This window comes from Typha latifolia, chromosome 8 (assembly GCF_019914945.1).
Source record: "Typha latifolia isolate L0001 chromosome 8, TyphaL0001v2, whole genome shotgun sequence".
Taxonomy (NCBI): Eukaryota; Viridiplantae; Streptophyta; class Magnoliopsida; order Poales; family Typhaceae; genus Typha; species Typha latifolia.
In genome coordinates this window covers 13,101,462-13,114,000 of record NC_133093.1, presented here as the reverse complement: position 1 = coordinate 13,114,000, position 12,539 = coordinate 13,101,462, and the positions used below count along the sequence as shown (strand labels likewise).

Here is a 12,539-nt window from a genome sequence, read left to right as displayed (position 1 = left end):
TCTGGGATCTCATAAATCACAACAAAAGAGCAAACAAAACCTGGCCAACTTGACATGAGGTTGAAGGATGGTAAGCATAATACTGAAATTTATCAACTAACTAGGATCAAATTGTTACATAAAACTGCAATTTAGCAACTTATTAGGGTGCCGTAACTAGAATGACATTCATCTCAAGAATCAATAAATTAGTAACTGTGTCGAAACAAACTTCAGAACATGTCAACGAACGACTAGATGTAAATCAGATAACCAATTATGTACACACAAAAAAGCCAACATTTACTCAAATAAATAATTCAACATAGATAGGAGTTCACATTCAACCTTTTCGAGTGTGGAAACCAGTGGGCTTGCAGTTCTTTCCCTTGTAATAGTCTCGGGGCCCTCTTTTGGAAGATAATATGCTAAGTGATGACGTTCGCTTCCTGCGCATTGCCCTGCCTAAGCTTGTAATCAATCCCAAAGGCATTTTCTACTCCTGCAAGCACAAAAGCAAACAAATAAGAGGAGTTCTAAGTTTTTGATGATCGCCTTGACTAAGTGGAATTGCCAAAGAAAAAGATCAACTCAGTAATCATTACCAAAGAAGCAACGAAAGGAGAAAGATGCAGAAAAGGAGGGAGAAAGAGAGAGTAAGGGATACCTGCGATTTAGAGTCGGAGACTGGAAGTAGTCCAGCGAGGCAGGAGAAGAAAGAGAAATACAGATAGAAGGAAAGAGGATTTCCAGTTACTCGGAGAGCTGCGGGGCCGGCAATTGGAAACTGGAGAGATGACCGGAGAGGAAGGGATCAAGAAGGCGTCGTTCGTCTCCCGAAAGCCCTAGGGGGTTAAGGAATCGTCTTCTTTCGTCGAACGGCTATGTTAACCTTTATGTTAGCTAAATGACTATCAGCCGTTCGATGAATATCTAACCGTAAGAATAGTATATTCGGACCGGAACTGCAAGCCAGACCTGTTTATAACTCGTCTATAAATATATTTTCAAAATGTTTTTTTTATTATGTTGCCCCAAAAATACATTTATTACTTTTTATTAATAATTATCATATAGATGAGCTAAATAAACTATAGAACTAAATTATTTTAATGTTTTTTGTTAATTTTTTAAAAGGTCAAGGTAAATGTGAAAAATAACTAAAATTTAAGATTAAATGAGGGGTAATTTAGATATTTTAGTTTTTATGATAAAATATTGTCTATTTTGTTAACGGTTCTTAGATTAAAATTAATTCATAGTATTTTTAAAGCATAAGTATAGAGATCAAATAGAATGTGTGTATGAGAATAAAGTCAAAATATAGAATGTAATCATCTATGAAAATGGATAAAATATAAACTAGATAGTGCTTAATTCATATTCAAATTTATATTTTAGTCCATATAAATATTTGGATATAAATATCCTAACTAAATGAGTACAGCTAATTTTTAAATACAGATCAAATAACTTTCGGATGAGTCAAAATAATTTTTAGATACTAATCGGATCTTAAACAAAAATATATTTTATTTTAAATAAATTATAATTTAAGATATAATTAACACAAAATACTAAGAGTTTCAAAAAAAAAATACCACCCTCTGCTTATATATAGCTGAAATACAAACTAGGAAGTTTTCAGAGGTGTTGAAACTATTTTTTTCTCTAAAATAATATTCATATTTCGATAAGGTAGAATTTTTTTATACGTATCCGATCAGATCCGAGACAAATAGCAGGTCAACATAATCTTGCCCATTTTCACCCTATCAAGAATACTTTTAGAAGACAAGGTCGTTAATGACTTGATCAAACAATATAATATCTGAATATAACAAGCTGACCAGTATTAGTATCTGTCTCCAAGTCATTAATAGTACGGGTAAAAAATCTAATAACAGTACTAGTCACAAGTCTGCCATTTCCATTAGCATTAACTTGCTGGTGGCCCCCTCAACGGTTGCAGCAATTCTTTCTACTAGAGGATGTCCTAGTAACCTCACTCTAAATTTGTGCAAGTTTCAGAAGTCAATATTACAAGGAGCACAATGAGAAATGAAACAAATATACAACACTGCAGCACTCTATCAATCTTCATCTTCCTGAAAATCTGAATCACTGCTAATAGATTCAACTTCCGTCTCCGAATCACTCTCTATGAACACAGTTCTTCTTATGTTTCCCCTCTTCGGTCGGTCTCTCGGAGCAACAACCACCTCTTCTTCTGGGCTGCCAGATGCGGAGGACGACGAGCCTCCAGAATCCTCACTGCTCGCAGAAGAACTTAGAGTCCTACCCAACACCGAACCGCTCTTCTTATTGAAAGGAGAAGCCCTCATCTTCCTCACCTTCTTCTTCGGGGAGCTGATCTTGGCGTCGTCCGTCGGTTTCAGCACATCTGTGATTAGCTTCTGGCTTAAGACAGGCTTGCTCTGGGATGTTGCTCTCTTTGTTGCGCCTTTTGAAGTAGTAGCTTTAGGCTTCTCGGTAGCAGGCTTTCTTCCCCTGGTTTTCTTTTCTTTGGGAGCTTCCACCACCTCAATTGCATCTTCAGGAATAGTTGGCATGTAATCATCATCATCATCATCAACATCAAACTCTGACAAGGTTGACGTGGCGGCCTTCATTGCCGCTGTTCTTCTACTAGGTTCTTTCGACACGTGTTCTTCAGTCTCCATAGCTGCAAAAAGAAACGCAAGCGTTAGAGTAAATTGCAGTGGTTTAGGAAAGATATGCTACGAAAAACACGATGTGATAGGATACCAGCATGATCTGGAGAAGAGTTGAGGTTATAGGCAGCCAGACGTTCTTTTAGTTCAAGTACTTCGTCTTCCTCGTCGCTCTCAATAGTGTAAGACTAAATGGATGAAATAAATGGTCACGAAAAGAGAACTAGTCTCTAGCCAAATCAGAATAGAGGGGAAAAGAACAAACGAAACGCACCTTTTTGGCAGTAGCTTTCTTTTGCTGCCCTCTGGGTTTTGGTTTCGATACCTCAGGAACATTGCCTGCGGGTAGTAGTAGACATTGGACAAACACGCATGAGTAAAATGCTACACAAGGTTGTGGCAGATATCAAAACTCATTACTGAAGAGCAAACAACTATTTTTTAACAAAGTGTAACATAGTACCTGTATCATTTGTAGCAGCGGAGGTGTTATTTGTGTTGTTCTTTCTGGGCTTCTTTGGCCCTTGCTTAGATACTGCACCCGTAGCTGTGTGCCTTGATCTCATCTCTTTTCTCGCCACCTCAGCGTCAGCATCTTTTCCATCTTGTTCCTGTTTCAACAAGTGCATGAGAGGACACCCAAGTGATGATATATTGTTCATTGCTGGAGCAACGAATATTACTTACATCTAGTTCCTTTTCAATGGCATCGAGATCCTTCATCCAAAGAGACTTTGGTGAGGCTTTTCTCAATTCGTCAACCTCGTCCTCTAGTTTATCTTTCTCTGCACAGAGTTGCTGGACCTTTTCCAGCGTCAAGGTACCTATGGCCATGGAGAGCAAATACTCGTAATCACTAGGTCTTACTCCACCTTTCCCTACTTCAAGACTGTCTTCATTCTCTTCTGCTTCATCTGTGACTCCAGCAACTGCAGCATCAATACCCTTTGACTTCTTCGGAAAAGGAGTAAAGCCTTTTTGCTGCAGCTCGACAAACAATTCTGCTCTCTTTCGATTACTGACTACTATATCACCACGAACTACGCCAAGGATGAATCTGACTTTGTTATCCAGCTTCAGCAGATCCAACTCAAGATTGTCCAGAAGTACTTTCTGTACTCATAAAGAGAGGTGGTTAGTTTTTTACTCATCCAATACCAAGAGAAACCAAACCTCACAAAATCAAGTCCAGAATACAGACCCTTCGTTTCTCGTAGAATTCGAGCCTTAAATGGAAGAAGTCCTCAAGAACTGGAAAGAAAAATGTCAGACACAAGATGAAGATGAAAGATGAATTTATCTCAAAATACAAATGCATAGACAAGACTCACTCTGTTCCGGCGTGTCATATTTCTTGATAACGCCATTCGAATCAAACAGGTGCATATTGGTAGTTCCAATTGTTGTAGTGAGCTTAAATTTTTTCTCAAGACCTTCTTGTATAGCAATGCTCATATTTTCCTCAGTCAAAATGACTTCAAAGTGTACCGTAGTATCGTCATTGTGCTCACGGTAGTCCTGATAATATTAGTAGAAATCAGATATTTGTTTAGGAAACCATCTGTCAGTAGAAGTATCTGATGAACTCTGAGCAAATCACCTTGATAAATGGTTCCTTGATCTTATCATTTCCAGTCATTAAAGACTCCAGAAATTCCTTATAGTCCTGAGTCCATCTACGAATCGGCAACTCTGTGATTCTCAATGTTGTGTTATCGACCTGCTCTATTATACCAGTAATGGTGTACGTTACACCAGCTTCCTTTGTAGCCGACTTCTCTATAAGACCCTGGTAATAATTCATAGTTTAATATCTCGTTGTCTTTATCTGCTTCAGAACATAGACAATCTTACACGATAAGAAGCGTGTGCCTAACCTTAAATCCCTTGTACCATGGATCCATAGGCTGCATTGGCTCGTCATTTAATAACCGCCTTACGTTGGCAACTATGTCTCTTGGGTTGTAGTTAGGAATAAAGGAGCTCCATCCAGTTCCTATCCCTTCACTTCCATTGACTAAAACCATTGGTATAACAGGCACATACCTGAGGTTAAGGGAAGCAATACAAGGTCAAGGAACGCAATAAGACGAGGATAACAAAATTAAGAACTCTAAGATCAATACCAAGTTGGTTCTATTGTCTGGCCATCTTCATTCAAGTAATCAAGAAGAATGTCATCATCCTTTGGAAACAAGGAACGAGTCAAGGGAGAAAGGCGAGTGTAGATGTATCTTGCACTAGCATGATCTTTTCCACCCTGAGTTAGAAAGAGAAAAGGTAACTTGTTTTAGATGTGCCCAACAACCATGATGGATAAGAGAGACAATAATAACATCAGATCATTTTGTTCTTTTAATCAAGAAAGCTCACTTGATGTCGGGTACCAAACTGCCCATTCGGCTGCAGAAGGTTTATGTTGTTGCTACCTACAAAATCTTGAGCCATTCCAATGATAGTACTAGCAAGACTTTGCTCACCATGATGGTAAGCTGAATGTTCAGAAACATAACCAGAGAACTGGGCAACCTGTACAACAGAGAAATCTACAGATTCTTCGCATGAACGTATTTTGAAATAGTTTTAAGCTATCAAGGGGACTATTCTCTTGGCATACCTTAGCTTCTTTTATAAAGTTCCGCTTAAATGAGCAAAACAAAATCTTCCTCTGCCCTGGTTTCAGACCATCAACCATTGATGGTATTGACCGTTGTAAATCAGCCATGGAAAATAGTATCAGCTCCTTGTTAACAAAATCGCTGTATTTAATACGCTTCTCGCTTTGATCAAGGTACGTTCCAGGCTGTCAAGGTTCAATATAATGGTTACCTAAAATAAAATTGCACTAAGAATAATCGATAAATTTCCATCAAAATAATGATATTATTTACCTCAAATTGGCGGAGCCAATTTTTCCTAGCCTCAATTTTTTTCTTGCTAAATGCTAACTCTATTGCATCTCCATCTTGCTCGTCCACCCATACAAAGTCCTTTTTGTGCTTGGCAATATCTTCGAAGTACTCCTTTCCTTCTTTTGATGTGCTTGTACCCAACCCCTATCAAATAAATGTAAGAGACTTAGTTGGCCTTTCAATGTTCAACACGCAAAGCTGCCTGAGATTAAAAAAAAACTTGGATATTGCAACAGACCTTATAGTACTTTATGGACCAACCATTTGCATTGCCACCAAGATTTTCTTTCCATGCTTCATACTCTGGCATAGAATAGAATGATAGGACAGTTTTGTTTCTGTTATGAGTTGCCTGCACACGAGAATACATGATTAGCTCAGTTAAAGAAGTTCTCTAGTGAAGAAGTTTTCGACTAAGGGTTACCTTCACAATGGGAGTAATGAATTCGACCATAAAAGATGGAATTTTGAGCAGAGATGGCCAAAATGAATGGATGAAATTAATAAGCAGTCCTTTGATGTGGGATCCATCATGATCCTATTGGAAACAGATGATAGCTTGATAAGTATGCTAGCAGTTCGCTCAACAGTTTAGATTCAGAAAAACGTATAAACGATCAAGTATTTTCAAGCGTCAAGAAGAAATGCAGAAGAATATGGATCGGACCTGGTCGGTCATGATCATAAGATGACCGTATCTTAGTCCTTTTATGCTGTCATACTGCTTCCCATGTTGTAAGCCAAGAATCTGCTTTATGTTCTGAATTTCTGCATTGTCCATTATCTGCTTGTGGTTTGCATCTCTCACATTCAATAGCTTACCCCTCAGTGGGAAGACACCATAATAGTTCCTCCCTACCACAGAAATGCCAGCCATCTGCATGTAGCAAAAGGGCAGTTATTCTTTGGAACAAGCCCACAATATTTTCCCTGAGTAAGTAAGCTCAGAGTACTCACAGCAAGAGCCTTGGCAGAATCTCCTTCAGTCAAAATCAATGTACACTTTTCAGAATTCCTTCCTCCAGCATCATTAGCATCCTCAAGCTTAGGAATACCAGTAATCCTCTGCCTCTTGGTTCCATCAGTCTTCTTCAGTTCCTTGCTCTGCTTGAAATCAGCCCAAGAAAGAAGACTATTGACAACTCCCGATTTGGCCACTGTAAATGCAGGAATTTAGTTGAAAACTTTCAGCCTTTTCCTAAAGAAATTCTAGATCCAAGTAAAAGAAACAATTAAGACTGTGCTAACCCTTTTTCAGGAACTCCTGTGAGATCTCGCACTTTGATCCAAAGCTTCCTTGACGAGTAGTCAAAGTTTCTTTGGTCTGTGAATCAAATGCAGGATTGTCAATGAGCGCATTGACAAAGACCCACAAATGGCTTCTCACATTGTGAGCTTTGAGATTGGCATTCTTGTTCTTCTTGTTCACAATATTCATCACGTAGCTTGCGATTTGGTTAGTTACATATTCCACATGAGTTCCACCCTTTATGGTGTTAATCCCATTTACAAAGCTGACCTGTTAACAAAAGCGAGCGATTAGTCAAGAGCTGAAAACATAATCGCCGAAAATTTGCGAAAGGAGTAGTCTAAAAAATTTACCTGCTGGAACTGTCCTTCACTTAGACTGACGCAGATCTCCCACCTGTCGTTAACCTTCTCCAGAATTCTGCACAATACATTAATGACCCAATAAGCTTTACTAGCAACGAAAAAAGAGCCTTAACTTGTTATTATATAACATTGCCCGTTCTTATCAAACCTTGGAAGGGGCTCCGGTCTCGATTTTGAAGCAGACTGAAGGTATAAGTTGACATAATCCGAGAACGACTTCACAGGTACTCTTTGACCATTCAACTCAACCTTCACAGTTTTGCCAAGAGTTCCTGCTAGATCGACGACCCGCTTCTTCATAAGAGCAACTACGTCGTCTTCCAGATGGGTCATGTTGAACTTGGCCAGGTCAGGCTTAAAGGTGACCTTAGTCCAGTTCTCTCCTTCCTTACACTTGGTAATGGAAGGCTCAGACTTTTTCCCCATGTTATCAGAGAAAACCTACATATAACAAACACAGAATCCATCACGATTGATCACTTAGATCCTAAGAAGATCCAGTTCTTGAATCATAAAAGGGTCTACTTCTGGGTCTAAATTTATGCAAGAAGCAATTTCCTGCTAGAAACATGCAAGGACTAATTAAAGAGCACACTGAAGAACCACCAGGAATCGGAAGGAAATTCTAGTTTAATCAGAACAATTGCAACTAAAAGAGATTAGAGAAACCGTGGCACAAAAGAAGCCAAATTCGTACTGATCCTAACTATGACAAGTTAAATAATTAATCAGAAAAACAAAGAAGTTCTTCGACCTATCCAGTTTACGCTACCAAAATAATAAACAAGGAACTGCACATAACAGGCAGGAGATGTTCATAATCCGAATGTCAAATTCACGTAAATCAGAAAATCTTACACGCCAAATTCGTGATACAAACTGAAATTAGAGAAAATTACAAAACCAAGCCCTTAAAAATCCACTGTAATATGAGATTTCGAAATAAAGCACAAATTGCGCCAAAACGAAACCCTAGATCTCAATCGACACCAAGAAACTGATTCAACCATAACTGGACATGATTATCATCAACCTACGAGAATGATCAGGAAAAGGAAAAAGATTTGATCCAAAGGCAAGTACGAGATCAGAAAAAAAAAAGGTTCAAGAATTCATGATCACCTGCTTATACTTCTTCTGCCTCTTTCCATTTGCAGTCTGGATGACGAACTCCGTCGAGAAGATGTTCGCGAGCTTCGCACCGTACCCATTCCTCCCTCCTGTTGTCTTCTTGACGTTATCATCGTAATTACTACTCGTGAGGAGATGTCCAAAGATCAACTCCGGCACATAGACCCCCTCCTCGCTATGGATCTCGATGGGGACCCCGTCGCCGTTGTTGTAGACGCTAATGCAATTTGATTCGGCGTCGATGTCGACCTTAACGGAGTCCATGGATGGATCCCTCTGCTTGTTGTCGCCGGCGTTGACGAGGATCTCATCAAAGATCTTGTACAGGCCAGGAACGTAGGTGATCGACCGTTGCACCATCTCGCCGCCCTCGTAGACCCAAAGCATCTGAGTGTGCTTCTCCACGGAGCCGATGTAGGTGTCTGGTCGGAGGAGGATGTGCTCGAGCTGCGTCTTTTTCTGGTACATCTCCTCGATCGTCTTCTTGGGGCCGGCGCCGGCCATGGCGCCGGCGGCTCCAGCGTCAGAGTTGTGGGCGGAGCTGGACTGGAGGGGAAGCTTCTTATCGATGGCCATGGCGGAAGGGACCGGAGAGAGAGAGACACGGAGGGAGTGTCCTGAGAAGGTTGCGGGTTTAGATCGGAGGTTTTGGGGGATTTATGTGGATGATCGAGAGGGGGGTTAACGGTCGACTGGTTTGAATTTTGAAATGGGGAAAAGGGCGGGAGTTTGAAATAGAGGGTAAGGATGGGTTCAGTGATGTAATCCGACGGCTCTGATTGGAGGACCTTAGCCCATGCTGTGGATGTAAGGAATCTATACGAGGACCTAATTGGGCCTTACGTCGGGCCATAATTAGATACGTTTAACCTCGATCCGGGCTCGCCGTCAGCAGATCCGAATCCGACCCGTTACCGAGCACTTGTTTTAGAATAGATATAGGCAAATACTTCAATGCACCTTTAAAAATTATAATCTTAATCCAACGGCTATAATAGCCAGTTTTCATACCCGGTACCGGTTCCAAAACAACATTACGTAAGAAAAAGAGTATATCAATTAAGAAGATTAATTACGTGTGCCTAACTTTCCAATTTTCTTGTTATACCCTTGAAGATCTTAACCATTAGATCTTCATCATAGTGATTGATAAGTACGGAAGAAGCGCTCTACACGTTTTTTCCGTTAAGATTTCTCTCTTAAATATAATTATGCCTTAATTATAGGAGATATCATTTAATATTAAATAATTTAAATTTGATTGTTTGGAGATAAACTTTAATTTAAATATAATTCTCTATCTCTATCTATTAAAATTTAATTTAAATCAATCTTAAACTAATGGGAGATATATGTAAATAATAAAAAATAATTAAAAAGATAAAATGTAATTAAAATTTCATCAAGTTAATTATAAAAGACATCAATACCCTTATTTTAATATATATACATTACTCTCGGTTAATGATATATATGTCTTTTACTTAATAAAATATTAAGATAATATAATTGTTAAAAAATAATGTGCAAGATTATATATCTAAAAAAAATTACCTGCTAAACCGGTAATATCTTTCATTCCTATTATACCCTTAAAGATCTTAACCGTTAGATCTTCATCAAATTGATTGATAAAAAATTAATTCGATTGCATGGAAGAAACCCTCATAGATATATACATATATTTGCAAATAACACCCTACAATGAAATAATTTTGCAATCCCAGCATATATCCGCTGGTAAAGATCACGAAGCATAGCATACGACTCGTGCGACTACAGCGAATGCATGTAGCAGCAAAATAGGGACTGACTGTCCTAATCGAAGCAGTTCCCAATAAAGAATCCAAGGAGATGGGCATCCTCCACTCCAGTACCAGATGAGTTTAATTTCCTCTTTAATATAAGTGTACGTAATTGGATAAGCAAGTCAAGGAATCTAACAATCCAAGTATAGCACATCGTAAAACGTGTCAATGCTACACCACACGCAGCTGATTTGTTGAGTTGTCACTGAAATGGCTAAGGAGATGCAATGGATACACATCTATTTGGATTTTGGAAATATTTCTACGGTCGAAAGAGCAAATGCCCAATATATTCCAAGGTAGAGAATAGAGATACGATAAGGACAAGTAGCAGCGTTCTTTTATAAGATTTTAGAATAGTTTGCTGCTATTAAATCAAATATAACCATAACACTTATAGTGGCCAATAATAACTCTATGATCGCCAAAGCCTCTGTTTAGTTAAAAGGAACAAAAAGAAAAGTTATATATAATGGCATTTTGGGAGGTGAAAGGTACCGAGGAGGAACCTTCGTGCTTAAACTTAAGGCTTTCTTTTGCCTTTTATTTTCAGATGCTCAGTACTCGCGAAGTACGCGATCAGAAGTGATATGAATATCCGACATAAAGCTAGCGTTAGTGGAGATTAATGCCAATTTAAACAGCTACTGACTTGGACCCTTTCGGACGAATTTGTTGACTTTTTTTGGCTCGAATCAATATTTACCTCTAAAACTTTCGTAAAATAATAATAATAAATCTCCCTACTCTTAAAGTAATATTTATCGATAGAATATTTTGTTGGTAGAGCATTACTCCTATAGTAATAATAGCTCGTCCATCAAGCTCACCGCGCTGTTAAAGCTCCGTTAGTGGAAGGAATTTATGCCAAACGGAATGGATAGTTAGATGGATGGGGAGGATAGATAGCAGTAGGTGGACAGCTAGCCATAGTTAGTTGGAGCGAGTGGGTAGGCGACTATAAATACAAACCACCGTAGTACGTACCGGAGATATCTCTCTTCTTCTCCTCTCTCTCTCTCTCTCTCTCTCTCTCCCCTCGCTCGCACGCAATATGGCTTCCAACTCGAAGGGGCGAGCGATCGCTGGAAGTTTCGGGAAGCGATTCGTGAACCGAGTCTGGTCCTCCTCCTATAGATTCTCGACCTTGACTTCAAGGTAACCACTACTGGATCGATCCTCTTTGCTCTCGATCTCGTCATCGATCGTCCTCGTGATTAAATTTGATTCATTTTCTGCCAATTAATTTCTTGAATGGCCTTTGCAATAGGGGAGTAGTGCAAGTGTCGTCCTACGACAAGAACGTCGACGAGCACGTGCGGCCGAGCGTGGTGCCGGACGAAGTGATCAATGGCCAGTCCGACAAGTACTGGGCCCCGCACCCCAATACCGGCGTGTTTGGGCCCGCCGAGCCCGCCACTGGATCGACCGCCGCCGCCGGCGACCACGGGGCGGCGAGGAATAAAGGATCGTCGGTGCTGGACCAGAAGGTGTGGTTCCGCCCCCTCGAGGACGTGGAGAAGCCTAGATGCGATTAGATCCATTCGTACCCCAATCATCCATTTCCAGCGACTTGGAACAAACTTAATAATTAAACGCAAATATGAAATTAATAAGCACCAATGGCCAATGCCCTATATGGCACTATATATACCAGTATTTGCCTACATTAATTGATCGTCATACTCATACACACACATATATATGACGTGGATGTATTGTTTTACTGCGAATATAGCGTATATTCGAATGCTTATGTACGTTCTCTTTCGATTATAGCTACCTAAATTTCTCTATAATTAAAGGCAGTTTAACGTTAGTTGCACGTCACAGCTAGCTAACATTGATGTGTTGGAGTACAACTCAAGGATAAGCCTTTGGATTGATAGTCCAAAAACTAGTCCTTTTGGGTAACTCGTTTGAATGCACGCATCCAATGTATAAGTTTCCTATTGAGATAGCTACGCCTACGTCATTCCTACACCACACGTGTACGACAGTATTTCAAGTGTATGGGATCGTTCGATGTCAGGCACGTGCGTGAACTAGCTTTCGGATAAATTTATCGGATAGTGCTGCGGGATAGATAGCATGGTGTAATGGATAATCCTCGTCACAGTCTCTATCTTCTCGTGGACCATGCCTATTATAAGCTTAAGCTAGTCCTCTTTAGAAAGAGGTCCCAATGACGGCGAGATAGAGGAGACCGTTAGGATAAGGAGAGAAGGGTCGACGTGGCCATGGAGTTATCCGGGGAATTGGGATAACTTATTCGCTCGCTAGTACGTACAAAACCAGTTGCAGGTAGTTAGGATAGGGTCAGAATAACATACTTTGAATCATATATAAGGATAAATAATTCTCGGTGTCCTTATAATATATATAATATAATTGTAGAGGATTTTATCCAAAAGAGAAAA

At 39.7% G+C, this 12,539-nt stretch overlaps 2 protein-coding genes across 2 annotated transcripts; one reads left to right on the top strand and one right to left on the bottom strand.

The window, feature by feature from the left end:
- Positions 1–1,764: 1,764 nt before the first annotated feature.
- On the bottom strand, positions 1,765–8,944 carry LOC140794425 (DNA topoisomerase 2). The gene is made up of 21 exons (XM_073146450.1): positions 8,303–8,944; positions 7,329–7,621; positions 7,169–7,235; positions 6,815–7,085; positions 6,524–6,723; positions 6,234–6,443; positions 5,991–6,104; positions 5,805–5,918; positions 5,546–5,710; positions 5,272–5,457; positions 5,028–5,183; positions 4,781–4,914; positions 4,532–4,700; positions 4,255–4,443; positions 3,986–4,172; positions 3,856–3,905; positions 3,342–3,767; positions 3,118–3,265; positions 2,929–2,993; positions 2,749–2,842; positions 1,765–2,665 (listed from the first exon to the last, which is right to left on the bottom strand). Exons 1-21 carry the CDS (start codon positions 8,885–8,887, stop codon positions 2,073–2,075), a joined length of 4,416 nt encoding a protein of 1,471 aa, XP_073002551.1. The 5' UTR covers positions 8,888–8,944; the 3' UTR covers positions 1,765–2,072.
- Positions 8,945–11,075: 2,131 nt separating this feature from the next.
- LOC140793971 (late embryogenesis abundant protein At5g17165-like) lies at positions 11,076–11,879 on the top strand. Its single transcript, XM_073145772.1, has 2 exons — positions 11,076–11,277; positions 11,390–11,879. Exons 1-2 carry the CDS (start codon positions 11,174–11,176, stop codon positions 11,655–11,657), a joined length of 372 nt encoding a protein of 123 aa, XP_073001873.1. The 5' UTR covers positions 11,076–11,173; the 3' UTR covers positions 11,658–11,879.
- The last annotated feature ends 660 nt before the right edge of the window (positions 11,880–12,539 follow it).

What these genes read in the sequence shown, in the direction of transcription:
- LOC140793971 (XM_073145772.1), top strand. Translation starts at nt 11,174, where the DNA reads ATGGCTTCCAACTCGAAGGGGCGAGCGATCGCTGGAAGTTTCGGGAAG. An exon ending in TTCTCGACCTTGACTTCAAG is followed by an intron (nt 11,278 to 11,389) that starts GTAACCACTACT and finishes CCTTTGCAATAG; the next exon opens with GGGAGTAGTGCAAGTGTCGT.
- LOC140794425 (XM_073146450.1), bottom strand. Translation starts at nt 8,887, where the DNA reads ATGGCCATCGATAAGAAGCTTCCCCTCCAGTCCAGCTCCGCCCACAAC. An exon ending in TCAAGGAACCATTTATCAAG is followed by an intron (nt 4,173 to 4,254) that starts GTGATTTGCTCA and finishes TAATATTATCAG; the next exon opens with GACTACCGTGAGCACAATGA. An exon ending in ATATGACACGCCGGAACAGA is followed by an intron (nt 3,906 to 3,985) that starts GTGAGTCTTGTC and finishes TTTTCTTTCCAG; the next exon opens with TTCTTGAGGACTTCTTCCAT.